Source organism: Sorex araneus, chromosome 6 (genome assembly GCF_027595985.1).
Source record: "Sorex araneus isolate mSorAra2 chromosome 6, mSorAra2.pri, whole genome shotgun sequence".
In the NCBI taxonomy this organism is placed as follows: Eukaryota; Metazoa; Chordata; class Mammalia; order Eulipotyphla; family Soricidae; genus Sorex; species Sorex araneus.
In genome coordinates this window covers 137,476,781-137,497,082 of record NC_073307.1, presented here as the reverse complement: position 1 = coordinate 137,497,082, position 20,302 = coordinate 137,476,781, and the positions used below count along the sequence as shown (strand labels likewise).

Below are 20,302 nucleotides of genomic sequence, written 5' to 3'. Positions count from 1 at the left end.
TATATTTGTCGAATTGTCATGTATATCTCCCGTTCAACACACAATATGCAGCATGTTGAGCACACAGAAATGAATAGCATACAGCCCTAATTCCAAAGGAATCAATGTTCACAGAAATTACACAGAATGTTCACAGAAATTATTCCGGACACAGAAATAACATTGATATTAAATACTGTATTTAGTGCTATCATCATCATCGTCGTCATCATCATCATCATCATCATCATCATCATCATCCCATTGATCATTGATTTTCTCAAGCGGTTTCAGTAATGTCTCCATTCGTCCTAACCTGGAGATTTTATAAGCTTCTCTTGTCCTTCCCAACGGTGCCGCATTGGAGGCTCTTGCAGGGTCAGGGGAATGAGACCCATCATTGTTACTGGTTTTGGCATATGAATACACCACGGGGAGCTTGCCAGGCTCTCCCATGTGAGCAGGAAACTTTCGGTTGCTTACCAGGTTCTCCGAGAGGGAGAACTAGGATATTTGATGTTGGGAGCTCGGTTTTATAGTCTCTGGGTATTGGCCATTGGTGGGATCATACTGTGCTGGTGACAGTTTCTGGATGTGACTGCTTAGCTACTGGAAAATGGGGGATCTATGCAGAAGAGGCCCAAGAGCAGGCTTGGAGATCTCAGCCCCAGGTCCCGCACACCTGGGTTCCTCTGCCGGTACCTTCATGCGTGAGGCTCGTCCAACATGTGGAGAGGGGCCTTGAGCATGGCTGTGGCTGGGTTCTGAAGGTCCTCAGCCTCGGGGGTTCTGCTTGAGGTGGCGAGGGAAACACAGCCCACTCCCTCTGAGGGGACCCGGTGAAGACAGTCATGAGAGGGGGCAATTTAATGCTATAATAAATGAATACAGGCTGTTGCTATGTGAACAGAGGAAGGCAACCTAACAGATTATATATACCTAATGAAATTTATACATCTTTGAAGGCCCACCTTGAACACCATATGCTCAGAAAAGTCTTTCCTAGCTCTGTTTTCTGCTGAAATTACCTTTCCTTTTCCTTGAACTGTTAGAGCATACTGTCTGTCTCTCCTCTAATACTTATACGTAAGACATGAAAAGATTATCTTTGTTGTCTGTGAGTGTTGTGAAGTCTGAAACCTTTTCTTATTCCTAATATTTGCCATACATTTCATTATAAATGCTCAGAAATTATTCAGAAAAATAGGATTGGAGAAACAGTACAGGGATCAAGGCACTAGACTTGCACACAGCTGACCCAGGAGCAATCTGCAGCACCACACACAGTCTCTTAGCACAGAGCCAGGAGTAAGCCGGAGCACAGCCGGGTGTTATCCCACCCCCCAAATATCGGTTTCTAATCCCACCCCCACAAATATCATTTCTAACATTAAAGATAACTTTATGATTTAGTTTGGGCACATTATAATGTTTTCTAAAATATTCTATTGAAGAAAATTGCTACCTGATTGAACACTCCTGAAGTGAGTTTAATACAAAATTTAAAGTTCCACAAGAATAATCTTGCATATTACTATGCACAATGTAAATCATACAATCCTTGTTAAAGTGGTCATCTGCTATAAATTATGGAGTCTTTAGTATATTGAAGATTTACCTCCATAAAGGAACACAATACTAATTTTCCCTTCCCCCACCCTGCTAAAACACAGACACACATACTCCTACACACATACAGATACACACAGATTCAAATTTCTCTCGTTCTAAGTTCTGTGCTTCACAACCCATTCTAGCTCTACTCCACATACCATAACTAAAGTTTTTGTTCCACCCAGGTTATGTATTCAGAACCCTCTTCTGATACATTTAGGAGCTCCTCAACCTCCCAACAAGTTTAGCCCCTAACTCTGGATACTAAGACAACCAAATGGAATAGAAATATGAAACTGAGTTGGTTATGCCAGGCTGAATTAAACTTCTAGATAACATACTGAGCACTGACTGAGATGATTTCTGGAGACATAGTCTTGGGTCAGATGCAAAGGAAACTATAAGGCAGGAATATTAATGGACAGGAAGGGCAATTTCTAGGTTGTGGATAGTGGTAAAAAAAAAATCTGATGTCACAGGTACATAGTTCTTTATTCCCAAAGAGGCTTAAGAATATCAGTGACTGGAGCTGGAGTGATAGCTCGGTGGGTAGGGTGTTTGTCTTGCATGCGGCCAACCCGGGTTCAATTCCCAGCATCCCATATGGTCCCCTGAGCACCGCCAGGGGTAATTCCTGAGTGCAGAGCCAGGAGTATCCCTGTTCATTGCTGGGTGTGACCCAAAAAGTAAAAAAAAAAAAGTCAGTGACTTTATCCTGAAACCCAGCAGAATAAAATGCCGATTAACACGTTTATTTTGACTAAAAGGTCAGAGAAAAGAGAAAACAACAACACTGGGAGAAAAAGCAGGGAAAGTTTGGACCTTATCTCTCTCAGGTCAGCTATTAAAATTTCTGTCTAAACTCTGCCATGTTCCAACTGAATAACACTAGGTAAGTTATTGATCTCTTCATGGCTCAGTTTCTGTCTCTGTAAAATGGAAAATAAAATGAATTAATATTCATAAAATACTAAGATCAGATCCTGAGATAGTACTGCATAAGTGCTATTATCAAAATTATTATTTTTATTTTTCAAGACTCGGACTATGCTAAAAAGTTGACCACTGAATACAGGAAGGACAAGGAGACATTTTTTAGATACATGCAAGGTATTGCATAACTCCTGCTCATGGGACACCACAGAAAATGGTCAGAGATACAAAATGTTAGAGTCTATGTACTCTGTCTCTTGCATCCCACATATCAAAAGTGCCAAGTCACACTGATGATATGCATGTTACCTCTAAACTTTTTCCTGGAAATCCATAACTAACGTCTAATTATGAGATGAATGAAGACAAATACTGATAGAAATGCTATCTATAAAATATCTGATCATAACCTAAGATTCGAACTTAAGAGACTGATCACAAGTATTTTATGTTTCTGTTTTTGGGTGACAACTGACGGTGCTTAAGGATCACTCCTGGAAAGGCTTGGGGGTACCATATAGAGTTCTGCGGATTGATTCCAGATTGGCCATGCAAAAGGCAAGTACCTTATCTGCTGTACTCTTTTTCCAGCCCTCAATCATAATAACTTTATAAAGAATACACACGTCAAAAAATATGGTGCCACGGTGAGCAATACAATAATTACTTGGCTGACATCACCTCTTATTCCTCTTTCAAGTCACTCTAACCCACAAGGACCTTTCTGCTATGCCTCCAACACCTCACTTTCATTTCTTCCTTGGGGACTTTGCTATCACTATTGTGTCTTCATTGCCCTTCTGCCATTTTATCTTAATTCTTTTTTTTTTTTTTTGCTTTTTGGATATCACCCGGTGATGCACAGGGGTTACTCCTGGCTCTGCACTCAGGAATTACTCCTGTCGGTGCTCAGGGGACCATATGGGATGCTGGTAATCGAACCCGGGTCGACCACGTGCAAGGCAAAGGCCCTACTCGCTGTACAACTGCTCCAGCCCCTTAATTCTTGCATTATAAAGTATAATTTCAATAATGACTGAGGGAAGAGTCATGTCTTCAACAAGACACAATTAGATGGCCTGTTCCTACTATTTAACCCTGAAGAAGACCTTGCTCTCTCTTTAGGGAAGCTTCATCACTGTCAAATATGCAACCCTAGAGAAACTAAACTGTATTAAAAGGAACCCTCTCTATAAGCTCATATTCATTTGGATACTTAATAATAGTTTCACCTTTGCTAACATCATATTCTAAGTTCCAGAACTATGTTATTTTTCACTTTGAGAGTCAATTAATTTCTTTACAAGAATATAGGAACCAAACTAATTATCATTGCTATGAATAAAATCACTGGACTCTGTGCAAGTAGCAATGAAAGGTAATAAGTAGTGTTGCTCTAGCTCTTTGTTAGATCTCATAATTCAAGTCTCTGTCCAAATGTTTTATGTTCATAAATGATTTCCATGATTATCTTATCAAAAAGCAGTCTAATTAGGGCCAGGGATGAAGTTCCGTGTTAGAGTGCATGCTTCGCATGTACAAAACCCTGAGTTTGATCCCTGGAACCAAAATTAATAAGCAAACACACAACAACAAAAAGCCCAGCAATGTTGTAAATGTGAACCTTTAATAAAAGGTATATATATATACATATATATATATATTTAAGTACCCCTTCCTAGCATACCACTTTCTTTTATTACCATAATTTGCTGTTGTCACAGTGTATATAACTGTTTAGTCTCATTCCCTTGCTGGGTGTAAACTCGATGAAAGTAAGAGTCCTGTCTACTTTGCTCAATGCATACTTCCAAGGCTTAAAACAGGGTAAGGAAGCTCATTGGGATGTATAATCAAACAGAATCCTGTCCTTGCAGACGTTATACAAATTTTCCATAAAAACTATTTGGGGGTGGGGCTGGAGCGATAGCACAGCGGGTAGGGCATTTGCCTTGCATGTGGCCGACCCGGGTTCAATTCCCAGCATCCCATATGGTCCCCTGAGCACTGTCAGGGGAGTGTAGAGCCAGAATTCACCCTTGTGCATTGCCAGGTGTGACCCAAAAAACCCCAACTATTTTAGGGTAGCTACAACTGACACCAAGGCTTTCCTTTTACCATAATCTTAGCTTTTGTGTGATTTGATACAAATAAAGCAGTAACTGAACCACTATGTACTCAATGCTTAATGATTTATTAGAATGTGATCATGATCCTTTCAGACAAGAATAAGAAATAAAAAATATAAACAAGGGGTCCAGAGCCAAAGTATAGCATGTAGGACATCTGCCTTGCACACAGCCAACCCAAGTTTGACTCCCAATACTCCAGATGGTCTCCCGAGTCCATGAGAATCACTGAGTATAGACCCAGGAGTAAGCACTAACCACCGTTGGAGGTGTACCCATGCCCCCCCAAACAAAACTAAACAATACATATGAATACATTATGGAAGACCTTCAACCTCTACCTCCTGACCAGAATTGCTTCTTATGAACTGACTGAAGACCAGAGGACTGAACACGGAAAGATACAGAATTGGCACCCAGCCACCTCCAGTCCATCTATAGGCATAGCTATTTTTCCTATTGTTAGTGCCCCTCTCCCCCCACCCCCACCCTGAGGCACATTTGAGGGTCGTAGGGTGTAGCTTCAAAACCTTTGGTGCTTTCTATAGCATAGTCATGAGAAGTATTCCTCAGATGCCTGTAAGTACTTCATTTTTTAAAAAATTTTATTTTATTAAATCACCGTGTGGAAGATTACAATGCTTTCGGGCTTAGGTCTCAGTTATACAATGCTGAAACAACCATCCCTTCACCAGTGCCCATATACCACCACCAAAAAAAAAAAAACAAAAAACCCACACAGTACACCTCCCATTCCGCCCCCCCACCCCCTACCTTGTAACTGATAAGTTTCATTTTACATTCTGTTTACTTTGGTTACATTCAATATTTCAACACAAACCTCACTATTGTTGTTAGGAGTACCCCACTAGATTCAGACCTACTGTGAAGACAAATAAGGTCGCACGGCCGCAGTAGCGGCCGCGCGGTTTTGAATTTCTGTACTTTAACAAGAAGTCCAGGGAGATTTCTTCCAGATATTAGATAATTGCAGGCTTGAAAACCCAATCTGTGGTCGTCTTAATATGGCGGCCACCGCGCCCTTCATCCCCGGAGAGAAAGAGGCTAGAGAAAGAAATACCTTTCCCCTCCTGGGCGGGCACGGGGCCGAGGCTTAGTTCTCAGGCTGGAGACATTCTGCGAGGAGTTGCCCACGCCGAAAGGTTTTGCTGGGTCTGGATTCACGCTTGTGCGTGCGGCCCCCGGGATCACATCTCGGCGGTCTGTAAGTACTTCATTTTTAACGCTACCTTTTCTTCAGATAATCTTAGAGTGAACTAGACAAGTGCTGTTCAATTGATAGGATATGGCCCATCTACTGGAAAAATTCATATTGAGGGAAGGGGCTCCCAAGTGGTGCTCAGGGTTCCTGGGGGTTTCTCAGTCAATTGGGCTAGTAGCATTTTAGTGCATGAGTGCACTAAAATGTGTAAGGATGCAGTGCAGCTCAGGCCCTTTGGTGCAGGGACCACCAGGAATACCCCAGCAGAACTTGGAGTATCACAGGGCTACACCTGTGAAACCTAGGGAAGGGCCATGTGGTGTTGTGGATTGAACTGCTGTCAAACGATGCAAGGCTTGCGCCCAAAGTCCCAAATCACATCCTTAGCCACCCAGCTTTCTTTTTAACAGAAAAGAAACCAAACACACCATATGCAGTAAACAGTGTTCCAGTTGAATTACTCAAAGGTGTAGGTGTAAACAAGATTAAATGTAAAGTATGTTTTATTAAGGCAGATTATGTTCAAAATAATGGTTTTGTTTGTGGGGTGGAGGTTCCAACTGCAAGGGATTTTCAATCAGCCCAGCTGGGAGTTCAAGGCTAGGTCATTAGACGATGTACAGCTCAGTCCTGTGATGCTGGGGATTACCTGGGCAACTCTGGTGGTGTTGGGGCCTCCAGGATTTCAGCCCATGATGATCAATCCCCAAGTTGGGTGCATGCTGCCATGTGCTAAAAGCACTATACAATCTTCTGGCACCTCAAAAGTAATCTTTTTACAGAGCACAGATTCTGACACTCTTTTTGCCTGAGACCCTTTTTTTGACTAGGATATTTTTACATGATCCTAAGGTACACTGGTATTTACAACAGGTAGACAAATAAAATACAGGTAAATCATAATGAAATATATTTTAAAACATATTTTAAGAAAGTTACACAACCCCATGTGGAATTGTGACTCACAGTCTCAGAAACTAGAAATATGAGTAAAAAATTGTATTTTTATTTTTTAATAAAAACAATTCTTTACAGGTAGCTACAAATACAAATTCCCTTGACAATATAAGAAATTTCATGAAGGGCCAGAGCAACAGTACAGCAGGCTGGATGTTGGCCTTGCACACACTCGATCCTTGTTCTTTTTTTTTTTTAATTGAATCATCACGAGATACAGTTTCAAAGCTTTCATGTTTGAGTTTCAGTCATCCAATGACTGAACAGGGCCGGAGCGATAGCACAGTGGGTAGGGCGTTTGCCTTGCACGCTGCCGACCCGGGTTCGATCCCCGGCATCCCATATGGTCCCCCAAGCACTACCAGGAGCAATTCCTGAGTGCAAAGCCAGGAGTAACCCCTGAGAATCGCTGGGTGTGACCCAAAAAGAAAAAAAAAAGACTGAACACCCATCCCTCCACCAGTGCACATTTTCTACCACCCATGTCCCTAATATTCTTCCTCCCTCATCCCAACCTTCCCCCTGCCTCTATGGCAGACAATTTCCCCCATACTCTCTCTCTACTTTTGGGATTTATGGTTTGTAATTCTTTCCTGGTTCTATCCCTGGCACCCCACATGGTTCCCTGACCACCACCAGGAATGATCTCTTAGTGCAGAGCCATAAATAAACTCTGGGCACTGCCTGCTGATCCAGAGCCAAAAACAAACAAAAAGGAATTCTCACATGAATAAATCCATAAATCAGAGCAAGTTACTCTGTCAGACACAATTACTCATTTTAAAAGGTCAGAAATTATGGTCACAATAAAGGAAATCTACGTAGCTAAAAAGTCAGATTCAATAAAAGATTGCAATTGAGGCTGTTAAACTATACTTCTAGGATAAATGTGGAACAAAAATTTGGACACACAAAATCCTTCAAAGACCAAATCACCTGGAATCCAAGTGGAAATACAGCAAAGACCAGGAGAGGCAAGACTTGAAATCACTTCTGTTAGTAAGTATTAACACTACCCCTTCAAGATGTTCACCTTAGTCCTGTTGAACAACTCTCAGTTTCTTCCATCCCAATCCCCTTGTGAGATTTTCAGCCTGGTTTCTGCCTGCTCTCGCCTATAGAAGTGTACTTCAAAGTGTTAGCAGTTTTCACAAGTTGGCCTTGTGAAAACTGTTCACAAGTTCACCACAGTTTAAACAATGAATAATCAAACATAAATTGTATTAACTCCTCTCAGAGCTACACTTGTCACCTTAACTTGACTCCTTGCAATAATAATAAAATCAACAATTAACATTTATTAGGTATTTATAATGCATTAAAGATTATTAGGCATTTTATCACAAATGAAGCAATTTAATTATCACAAATAAAAATCCCTACTATGTTTCTTGATTGGTTTTTATTCATGTGTTAACTATATGGAAATATGGCCAAATCAGATGTCATGGGACCAATCCCTTATACTCCCCACACCCCAAAAACAATACTTCCTGTCACTCCTGCTGAATTATTTCCCCTACTGTTGCATGCGGCTGACCCAGGTTCAATTCCCAGCATCCCATATGGTTCTCTGAGCACCACCAGGAGTAATTCCTGAGTGCAGAGCCAGGAGTAACCCCTGTGCATCTCCAGATGTGACCCAAAAAGCAAAAAAAAAATCCTCTTCTTTCACCCATCATCACACAATGGCATTTTTAGAGTTCCAAGATACTTACCTTCATGTCAATAAGCAAATGCCCACTGACCTCAAAACATTGAAATCCAGAAGTGCCTTAAAACAAACTAAAAGTGAGTCGGGCCCGTGCTCGGCTCCGGCCGGCCGGGTTTTCGGCCCGGGCGCCCATGCCCCTGCAGAGCCGGTGGATGTGGAACAAGCGGGAACCAGAGACAGCTTTAGGAATTGGGGTTCCAGCAAGTGCCTGCACCCATGTATGGAGACTGTGAATTAAGCCTTTGCCCCACGCCGGCTAACGGAGGAAAGAACCTTCCTTCTTGGTCTCTCTCCCCTCCGGGAGAAGGCGTGGAGTCCGACATTTTGTGGGTCCGTTGAGAAGGTACGAACTTGGTGGCGCGGAAAAAAAAAAAAAAAATGTGTGCTTTGAACTTGAAACAGCCGCAGGATACAGAGCCAGCCCTAGTCGGGCCCGTGCTCGGCTCCGGCCGGCCGGGTTTTCGGCCCGGGCGCCCATGCCCCTGCAGAGCCGGTGGATGTGGAACAAGCGGGAACCAGAGACAGCTTTAGGAATTGGGGTTCCAGCAAGTGCCTGCACCCATGTATGGAGACTGTGAAAATTAAGCCTTTGCCCCACGCCGGCTAACGGAGGAAATATGTAATTTCTGGCAGAATTTTCCCAGGACTTTATACAGAAATCCAAAACCGCGCGGACGCTGCCGCGTCCCTGCGACTTAACATTTATAATTGTCATCAATGTGAAAGGGTTCCATTTGAACAGGTCAGACTTGGGGGGGAAACTCCAAATAATAACAGTAAGTTTTTGTTGAAATATTGAAGGTTCTTAATGTAACAGCCACCTCTGGACTATGAGCTAAGCAAAAGCCCACGCTGGCCTACGTGGCGTGGAGTACACCATACTATGAGGCGCAGGAAGGGGGATGAGGGGGAAAAATTAAAAAAAAGAAAAAATGGAAAAGGAAAAAGAGAAAAAAAAGAGAGAGAGAGAGTTATGTCAACTATAGTGAGTTTTGTGTTGAAATATGGAATGTAATCAAGGTAAAGAAAAAATGAAGTGAAATTCATTAGTTATACAGTAGGGGGTAGGGGGTGGGGGCGGGGGGTAAACTGGGGTTCCTGGTGGTGGAATTTGGGCACTGGTGATGGGATGGGTGTTTGAATATTGTATAACTGACATATAAACCTGAGAACTTTGTAACTTTCCACATGGTGATTTAATAAAAATTTAAAAAATAAAAAATAAAAAAAAAAACAAACTAAAAGTTACAACCAACTTATAAGCAAGCTCAAACCTTTAATATATCCAAATAATCAATACCTCATGATGGTTATCAAAGTAAAGCAAATGGCTTTTCTTAAGGGATGGGGCATGAAGGGGTTAAAAAAACAGTAATGTAGTCTCTGTTCTTTTAAATACAATTTCTAGTATTAGATGAAAAAATATAGGACATGATAAAAAAACATGAAAAATGTGACATAATCAAGTATCAGACTCTTAAAGAGTCGGGATCCTTTAAAAGAAATTGAATTAGCATTCTGGGTTGAAAGGCTTAGTATTGTAAACTAAGAATGTAATGAATGACGATGGATAATTTATAGCTAAAACAAAACAAATATGGATCTAAGGAGTGATTTCTAATGCTAAGTAAAGAAAGCAAAGCATAAAAGGAACTCTATGGAGATTCCCCCATATCCATAACTCCAGGTTGCCATAAGAAAAAAAATCGCATATATCCATATTGAGAGATAATCCACAAAACACCTGACTAGCATATCTTAAAACCAAGATCATCAAAAGAAAAGAAACGTAATGTTCCCACAGAATCCTAGTACAAAAGTAATTAGGGGGAAAATTGGTGAAACTCTAATTAAGTCTATAGTCTAATTAGTAATACCATTCTAAAGCTAACATAAGCAGAACACAGAAAGCAGCTCTTGATCTTAGGACATTTATTGATCTCAAGAAACCAGGCTGCATTTGATTAGGGGTGGAAAGTGCAAGAGGAAGGATGGAAGTAATAGAAAGTAAAGCTTATAGCATGCTCAGAGTAGGACATTTATTATTTTTATAGGACCAAACACAATGCTATGTGTGGAGGCCAGAGGCTCCTCTGGTAAAGCTAGAGCCAGAATGGAGATGTTCCAGATATCCCAACAGTGCTCAGGAGACAATCAGAATTATACCTGGCAGTACTTGGGGAGCCACAAGGTGCTGACGATGTGCTTTACCACTTGAGCTTTCACTCTGGCCCCAGAGAAGATGACACTTAAAGAAGAACATTTCCATATAAACTTGGGGTCCTCCTAACTTGTCAAAGAGTTAAAGTGAACTAAAATTCCTCTAACTCTCCAAAGGGGGTGTGGGAGTGTTGCCTCAGAATCAAATTAGGAGGAGGAAATGAATGAAAAACAGGCTAAAATTTTGATCTATGAAAACAAAACAAAAATAAAATAAAATAAAATTACACGAGCTTCGTGGATAGGGAGAATCAATGTTGTCAAAATGGCAATACTCCCTAAAGCATTATACAGATTCAATGCGATCCCTATAAGTATACCCATGACATTCTTCAAAGAAATGGATCAAGCAATCCTAAAATTCATATGGAATAACAAATGTCCAAGGATAGCTAAAACAATTCTTGGGAAAAAGATGATGGGAGGCATCACCATCCCCAACCTCAAACTTTACTACAAAGCAGTAACAATTAAAACAGCATGGTACTGGAACAAAGGCAGAGCCGTAGACCAATGGAACAGGGTGGAATATCCCTACACACAACCCCAAATGTATGACCATCTAATCTTTGATAAGGGAGCAAGAGATGTGAAGTGGAGCAAGGAAAGCCTCTTTAACAAATGGTGCTGGCACAACTGGACAACCACATGCAAAAAAATGGGTTTAGACCTTGACCTGACACCATGCACAAAAGTCAGATCAAAATGGATTAAAGACCTCAACATTAGACCACAAACCATAAGGTACATTGAAGACAAGGTCGGCGAAACCCTCCACGATATTGAAGATAAAGGTATCTTCAAAGGTGACACGGAACTAAGCAATCTAGTAAAAACAGAGATCAACAAATGGGACTACATTAAACTAAAAAGCTTCTGCACCGCAAGAGATACAGTGACCAGAATCCAAAGACTATCCACAGAATGGGAAAGGATATTTACACAATACCCATCAGATAAGGGGTTGATATCAATGGTATATAAAGCACTGGTTGAACTCTACAAGAAGAAAACATCCAACCCCATCAAAAAATGGGGCGAAGAAATGAACAGAAACTTTACCAAGGAAGAAATACGAATGGCCAAAAGGCACATGAAAAAGTGCTCTGCATCACTAATCATCAGAGAGATGCAGATCAAAACAACTTTGAGATACCACCTCACACCACAGAGACTAGCACACATCCAAAAGAACAAAAGCAACCGCTGTTGGAGAGGATGTGGGGAGAAAGGGACCCTTCTTCACTGCTGGTGGGAATGCCGACTGGTTCAGCCCTTCTGGAAAACAATTTGGACGACTCTCAAAAAATTAGATATTGAATTCCCATTTGACCCAGCAATACCACTGCTGGGAATATATCCCAGAGAGGCAAAAAAGTACAATCGAAACAACATCTGCACATGCATGTTCATCGCAGCACTGTTTACAATAGCCAGAATCTGGAAAAAACCCGAATGCCCCAGAACGGATGACTGGTTGAGGAAACTTTGGTACATCTATACAATGGAATACTATGCAGCTGTTAGAAAAAAGGAGGTCAAGAATTTTGTAGTCAAGTGGATGGGCATGAAAAGTTTCATGCTGAGTGAAATGAGTCAGAAAGAGAGAGACAGACATAGAAAGATTGCACTCATCTATGGTATATAGAATAACAGAGTGGGAGACTAACACCCAAGAACTGTAGAAATAAGTACCAGGAGGTTGACTCCATGGCTTCGAGGCTGGCCTCACGTTCCGGGGAAAGGTCAACTCAGAGAAGCGATCACCAACTACATTGTAGTCGAAGGCCATGTGGGGGAAGGGAGTTGCGGGCTGAATGAGGGCTAGAGACTGAGCACAGCGGCCACTCAACACCTTTATTGCAAACCACAACAGCTAATTAGAGAGAGAAAACAGAAGGGAATGCCTTGCCACAGTGGCAGGGTGGGGTGGGGGGGAGATGGGATTGGGGAGGGTGGGAGGGACACTGGGTTTACGGGTGGTGGAGAATGGGCACTGGTGAAGGGATGGGTTCCCAAACTTTGTATGAGGGAAGTATAAGCACAAAAGTGTATAAATCTGTAACTGTACCCTCACGGTGATTCTCTAATTAAAAATAAATAAATTAAAAACCTTTAAAAAAAATTACACGAGCTTAAGGAGAGTTGGAAATAACTTGCACTTTTAGATCATAGGAAAAGCAGACTCAAATTCTTTCTGGAAGAACACACCTTTACCTTCATGCTAAGCTTAGGGAATCCCCATCATAAAAAAAATTTTTAAGCAATGAAACCTAAGCATTCAAACATAATGAAGAAGAGAGCAAAGATTCGAAACATGAACAACACCAAAACAACAGAGATCTACAAGCTTTTCACATACTAGAGCAATCAGACAGATGCTATTCTTAAAGGAATAAAGACTAGCTACAACAGAATGTGACTGACAAATGTATACTGGTACATTGAAAATTTAAATAAAACATACAACTTCTGAGAAAACGTCACATCAAAACTGATTTTAAGAAAACGTAGACAATTTGAACAGACAAAACATAAAGAAACGGAATACGTAACCAAAAATGCCGTTTTATAGTAACAAACTGTTGTGGTCAGAGAGATTCTACAGAGGGTAGGGCACGTGCCAGGTCCCATCCCTGGCAACACATGTGACTGCCCCGCCCTCCCCAGTCCCCTTCAGGAACTGCCCTAAGCTCAGAGCCAAGAATGAGCCCAAGCAGTCAGGTGTGGTTCAAAAATGAAAAAACCACAGTAACATAAATAATACAGTTGATTCTTGAACAGCTTTGGGTGCCTACCCTGCCCAGCTGAAAATTACATTGTAATTTCTGGCTCCCCAAAATGTAACTACTAACAGCCTGCTATTGACGGGAAGCCTTTCTGATAACATAAACAGTAAATAAACACATATTGTGTACATCATATATAAACTGTCTTACAATAAAGCATTTTACAGAAAAAATTATATTATAAGAAAATCCACATATATCCACACAGTTCAAACCAATGGTTTCCATAGGTGAACCATTTTTCCTTTTTCTCTGTCTTCCCCAATCCTCTCTTGCTCTACACTCCAAAGCAGCAACGTTGTAAGTGCTATAGAAAGTCAGGGAGCAATCCAGAGAGTGGAAAGATGAAAAGGGGGAGAGAACAATAATAAATGCTGTTAGAGCAATTTGCTATTTGTGTGCAGGGGGCAAAAAAATGAATCCCGTACCTTCACTACAAAAATCAATGGTAAATGGAGCAAGACACATAAAATACTAACCATGAAGTAAACTGATGATAAATTCTACTACATAAAATGAACTGTTGTTAGATGAAAAAAATGAGTAGAGAGAGAATACTCCGGACCCCAAACCAAGCCAATAACACCGGGGTGCCCCAGACAGAGAAGGTGCAGATTTCCCACTTTCTCCAGATGGAATCCCAGCAACACTGAGCTTCTACTAACATGGCTCCGGTATGTGGGGGCCAGGACTATTTCTCCAAACCACACGGATGCTTATGCAATCTTTCTTGATATTAAAAAAAAAGTTCAGGAATGGCTCCTTCACCCCTGAACGGTCATGATCCCAGAGGCAAACAAACCAATCTCGGAACACAGCGGCTGCTGGCAGAAATACCTCTGGACTTAATTACTAAAATACCAGAATTACAAAACCACGTGGCTGCTGTTGCAGCCATTCGACATCATATGTTCTTCATTATCAGCAATAGAAAACAAATTATGTAATGATGCCTTTTCGGCAGGTCTGATTGTTGGAAGGAAATTCCAAATAATAATAGTGGGTTTTCTGTCGAAAACTGAATGTCATCAAAGTAAAGAGAGAGTAAAGTGAAAATCAGCTGCCACACAGGCAAGGTGGGGGGTAGGATAGGGGGGTATACTGGGATTCCTGATGGTAGAACATGTGCACTGGTGAAGGGATGGGCATTTGGTTAGTGTATGATTGAGACTTAAACCTGAAAGCTTTGTAACTGTTCTCACTGTGATTCAATAAAAAGAAAATTTAATTAATTAAAAAATAAATAAATTTGGGCTGGAGCAATAGCACAGCGGGTAGGGTGTTTGCCTTGCACGAGGCCAACCCGAGTTCGATTCCCAGCATCGCATTTGGTCTCCTGAGCACCGCCAGGAGTAATTCCTGAGTGCAAAACCAGGAGTAAACCCTGTGCATCTCCAGGTGTGACCCAAAAAGCAAATAAATAAATGAATGAATTAGTAAAAATGAGTAGAAAATATTTGCAACCCACATGGATAACAAATTAATCAGATACATACATGTTTGAAACTATTATAAATGAATTATAAAACAGACAACCCAATAGGAAAATAAGAAAAAAACATGCAAATCACTTCACAAAGGATACTCAGAGTCTATAGTAACAAGAGGGGAAAAATAAAATTTGGGAAAGTATAATTCCATATTCACAAATCTGACAAAACAAAAATAATCCTGCACAATAGCATGTGCTGGTGATAACATATGCTATTGTAGAGGATTTTTAAACTTTTCCTCCTCACAACTCCTTTTTGCCTGAGAAATATTTATGTGACCCCCTTCCCAATATAGAGATATACAAGTATACAAATCAAATATTTACTGACAATAAATTATAAAACATTTAAAAATAAAATGCTAAAATTTATGCCACAGTTAAGAAGCTAGGACATAGAGCCACAGAACTCACACTATTCATGACAATGCAAATCTACTGAAATCGAAAATACATACATAGTCAAACCAGCAATTCTACTTTGGGGTTTACACTACACTTAAATGTATGTAGATGTGCTATATGATAAATGAACAAGGAAGCTTATAGAAACTGCTTCTAATAGTCAGGACCAACCTCCAGAATTTGGAAATCAAATGTTCGGCAGACTAGGGCAGTCCTAAAATGGAGTGCTATACAGCAATAAAAATGAACAAATCACAACCAATCACTGTATAAATCTCTAAACACAATGCTATTAAATGAAGCAAATCCCCCCCCCCCAAGGATGTGCAATAGGACTGGGGAGAGTACAGCAGGTTAGGTGCTTACCTTGCATGCAGCTAATCTGGGTTTAATCACTGGCACATGATCCCTTAAGAACCATCAAGAGTGATCCCTGAGCATAGAGCCAGGAGTAAGCCTGGATTACTGCCAGGTGTGCCCAACCCACCCACAAAAAGCATAAGAAAGAGATTATCAATTTTCAGTAACGCATTAAAATATGGTAAAAATATAAAGAAAAGACATCACCATGAAAGTCAAGACAATGATTATTTTAAAGAAGGAAAATGTTTAAAATAGCAAGAGGACATGGGAGGGCTTTAATATTGCCACTAATAGTCTTATTTTGAATTCCACTAGTATTGTTGTAATACAGAAAGGGAATGCTTTAACACACTTTTGAGTATGTGTCCTACAATTTTAAAATCCTGCACTGTATGTACACTTACAACTTGTATGTTGCAGCACTGTTCACAAATGCCAGAATATGGAAACAACCCAAGTGCCAAAGAACAGATGACTGGTTAAAGAAACTATGGTACATCTGCACAGTAGAATTCTGTACAGCTATTAGAAAAAATAAAGTCACGAAATTTGCTTATAAATGGATAGACGTGTAGAATATCATGCTGAGTGAAATAAGTCAAAAGGAAAAGGACAGACATAGAATGATGGCACTCATTTGTGGGATACAAGAAAGCATAGTATGAAAGTAACACCCAAAGACAGTAGGAACAAGAGCCAGAATGAATGGTCCACTGTTGAAAGCCTTCTTCAAGGGCTGGGAGAGATAGCATTTTGAATAGAGAAGGGACCATTATGACAACGATGGTTGGAAGGCATGGCTCTGGATGGGAGGTGTGTGCTGAAAGTGGGTAAAGGATCAAACATGACGGCTTCTCAGTATCTGTATTACAAACCATAATGTCCAAAAGGGGAGGGGGTAGGAGAGAGAGAGAGAGAGGGGCGGACAGACATACATACAGAGAACAAAAGTGCCATAGAAGTAGGCTGGATGGGGGTGGCAGGAGGGATAAAGGGGATATTGGTGGTGGGAAATGCACACTGGTGGAGGGATGGGTATTAAAACATTGTGTGACTGAAACCAGATCACAAAAGCTGCTTTGTGACTGTATCTCACGGTGACTCAATTAAGTAATAAATTTCTTTAAGGTGTCAAAAAGGGAGTCAGGGGGCTGGAGCAATAGCACAGCGGGTATAGGGTGTTTGCCTTGCACACAGCCAATCTGGGTTCGATTCCCAGCATCCCATATGGTCCCCCGAGCACTGCCAGGAGTAATTCCTGAGTGCATGAGCCAGGAGTAACCCCTGAGCATTGCCAGGTGTGACCCAAACAGCCAAAAAAAAAAAAAGTCAGGAAATACTTAATAGTGGGGATTTTTTCCTATTTAAGTATTGCATATCCTGGTACCAGAAATTGTAAGGCTGCTTAGGAAAGGTCCTCATAACGCACCAGTTCATTACGGACTGATTACTTCACTCAGCTTTGCCTCCTTGGTTAACTCTAATGGTTTTCCTCACAGACAGTAAAGCAACAATTCAAATAAAAGGCAAGTATCATTTACAAATTCATTCAACTGTATCTACTATGCATCTACTAATTGCAAAATAGCGTTCTGGAGATTCACGGGTAGTCACTACTGACACACAGGAGAGAGGAGCACGGCCTTCTCTGGCCTCTTCCCTCTCTCTGTCCCTCCCAATCCAACAACCAAGCCAGAGGAGCCTAAAAGAAAGATGCAGCACACATTAAGTTATGGTCAAACCATTTCCTGGAGGTCTTCTTCCCCTACCCAGGGCCACTGGCTTGGATTCATAGGGCTTAAAATCTTGGTGGCGTATGGTACTGAGCCCAGCAGGAATGAGCACATCCAGGTATGGCCAAGAAAAAATAAAAGAAATAAATAGGGGTGGTAGTGGTAAAAAAAAACAACCCTGCATGCCCCAAGTTTTCCAGGAGGCAAATACTTTGCATAGTCAAGTTCTGTAGGTTAAGGCACTAGGGATGCTCCAGGAACCACCTTAAGGGGAATCAATTCTCCCAAGGACCCTTTTACTCAGGACCTGTAAGGTGGTGGTGGTGATGGTGTGTGTGTGTGGTCGGGATCCTGAGTGCAGGACTGCACTGGAGCCACAACTTTCCAGAAATGGTACAGTTGAGTTTTGTGTATATTTACGTGTATTCTTTCAGGGATCCAAGAGCCCAGGACTGTCACTGGATTTGCATCCTTCCAGGAATGGTGCAGTAGTTTGTGTGTATGTGTGTGTGTGTGTGTGTGTGTGTGTGTGTGTAAGGGGATGAAATCCCAGAGTACAGAATTATCACTGAATCCACAACTCTGCAGGAATGCTGAGGTTAATTGTGTGTGAATATGTGTGCCTCGTATCCGAGAGCAGGACTGTCACTGGATCCACAACTCTGTATGAATGCTGAAGTCGGGTGTGTGTGTGTTTGTGTGTGTGTGTGTGTCCAGAATCTGAGGCTGTCCCTGTATCCACAGGAATGGTGCAAAACAGAGAAAGAGACAGACAGGAGAGTGTGTCTGTGTCTCCCCACTCTAGAGGTCAGGTCGGTTACTGTTGTTGCATCCACAACTTTATAGAAATGGTCACTCTACCCACAGAAATGGTGGAATGGTGCAGTGGAGTGTGTCTCCCCATGATCTGAGAGGGCATGTCTGTCACTGTGTCCACAACTTTGCAGGAATGACGCAGCAGACTGTGTGTGAATGAGTCTCTTTGGGTGTGTGTGCGTGTCTGTCCATCTGTGTGACTGGTGTGCTAAATTGCGTGTGAGTGAGTCTCTCCAGGTGTGTATGTCTGCATCTCTGTGAATGGTGTGGCCAACTGTGAGTAAGTCTCCCTGTGTAGTGTGTGAACAGTGTGGTAAATTGTGTGAGTCTCCTCAGCTATGTGTATCTCTCCCCACAATCCTAGGGGGCAGGCCTGTTGCTGCATCCACAACTTTGCAGGAATGGTGCAGTAGATGGTGTGAGCAAAGTCTTCGCAAGTGCGTGTGTGAATGGTGCAGTAAATTGTGAGCGAATCTCCCTGAGTGTGTGTGTGTGTGTGTGTGTGTGTGTGTGTTCAACGGTATGATAAATTGTGAGCAAATCTCCAAGACTGTGTGTGTGTGTCCCCACAATCCTGGAGGGCAGGCCTATCGCTGCACCCGCAACTCCGTAGGCACGGTGCAGTGAATTATGCGTGGGGGCGTCTCCCTGGGATCCCAGGGTGCAAAGACAGTCAAGCGCTTGGGGCGCACAGGCGGTGGCTCAGGTCACACTGAGGAGCTTTGATGGGGCGTGGGGGATGGAGGTGGGTAGCAGGGTGTCCTGGTGGTGTCCCTCGCGGGCACCCGCGGGGCAACCCGGGCGGCTCGGCCTAGCTTTCCCACGGTCCTGCGCTGTCCTCTACTTACTCGCCGCTCTTCGAAGGCCTCGTGGAGGGTGGCGAGCCGGTGGCCGCGGTGCGCCCCGACCACGGGGCACAGGGTGCAGATGAGCTGCTGGTCCTGCCGGTAGTAGGCGCTCAGGTCCAGCTCGAGCTCGGGGCACGTGCCGCGGGCCACTCCCTCGGCCTCCACCTCCATCTCCGGGGCCAAGTGGCGCTCCTTCGGGCCCTCCTCCGTGTCCCCGGTGGCCTGCACTCCCCCTGGGCTGCGCTGCTGCTGCTGCTGCTCCTCTTCCTCCTCCTCCTCCTCCTCATCTTCCTCCTCCTCCTCCTCCTCCTCCGGGTCCTCCTCCTCCTCCTGGTCCTCCTCCTCCTCCTCCTCCGGGTCCTCCTCCTCCTCCTGGTCCTCCTCCTCCTCCTCCTGGTCCTCCTGGTCCTCCTCCTCCTGGTCCTCCTGGTCCTCCTCCTCCTCCTCCTGGTCCTCCTCCTCCTGGTCCTCCTCCTCCTCCTCCTGGTCCTCCAGGTCTTCCTCGTGGCTGCTGCTGGCGTCGTAGTCAGCCTCACTCTCCTCCTCCTGCTGCTGCTGCTCCCGGGGCTGAGCCCGGCGGGCTCCCGGGGCGCGGCGGCCGGCCCGCGGGTGCGCGGGGGAGCGGCGCCCGTGCGCCTCGGCGTGGCGGCCGCAGCAGCAGAAGCCGCCGGCCCGCCCACCCGCGCCTCGCCGGGCGCGCACTCGTCACACGTGCCGTCGTGCGGCCGCGGCTCCTCGACGGTCGCCGCCATGTGGGGGCCGCCTGCGCCCGCCCCGCTCCTTCCTCCTCCTCGGCGGCCCGTCCAGTGTCCGCCCGCCCCGCGCCAGGGGCCGGCCCGTGACGCCGCTGCCCCCTGCGCCCCGCGGCCTCGCCCCCTCCAACGCCGCCGCGCTTCCTCCCGCAGCTCCTGCACTTCTGGCGCAGCGCCCTCGCGACCCCCTGACCCCCCACACCCCCACCGCCGGCGGCGGCCCCCACGCCGCACCCCGTGCCCCCACCAGGGTTCCAGCTAACCCGACTCGGTCCCACGCCAGCCGGAGTCATTTAAAGCGACAATCGCCCCCTTTTCCGCCCTTCTTTGGCGTTG

The 20,302-nt window shown here is 43.6% G+C and overlaps 1 protein-coding gene across 1 annotated transcript in view; it reads right to left on the bottom strand.

Moving 5' to 3' along the window:
- Positions 1-19,966, bottom strand: part of TRIM44 (tripartite motif containing 44) — a 60,566-nt gene extending 40,600 nt beyond the window's left edge. The window contains exons 1-2 of the mRNA XM_055143682.1: positions 19,751-19,966; positions 19,215-19,610 (exon numbers count right to left, since the gene is read on the bottom strand). Of these exons, the coding sequence (XP_054999657.1) occupies positions 19,215-19,610; positions 19,751-19,966 (612 nt within the window). The remainder of the gene's footprint in view (positions 1-19,214; positions 19,611-19,750) is intronic.
- Between the last annotated feature and the right edge of the window lie 336 nt (positions 19,967-20,302).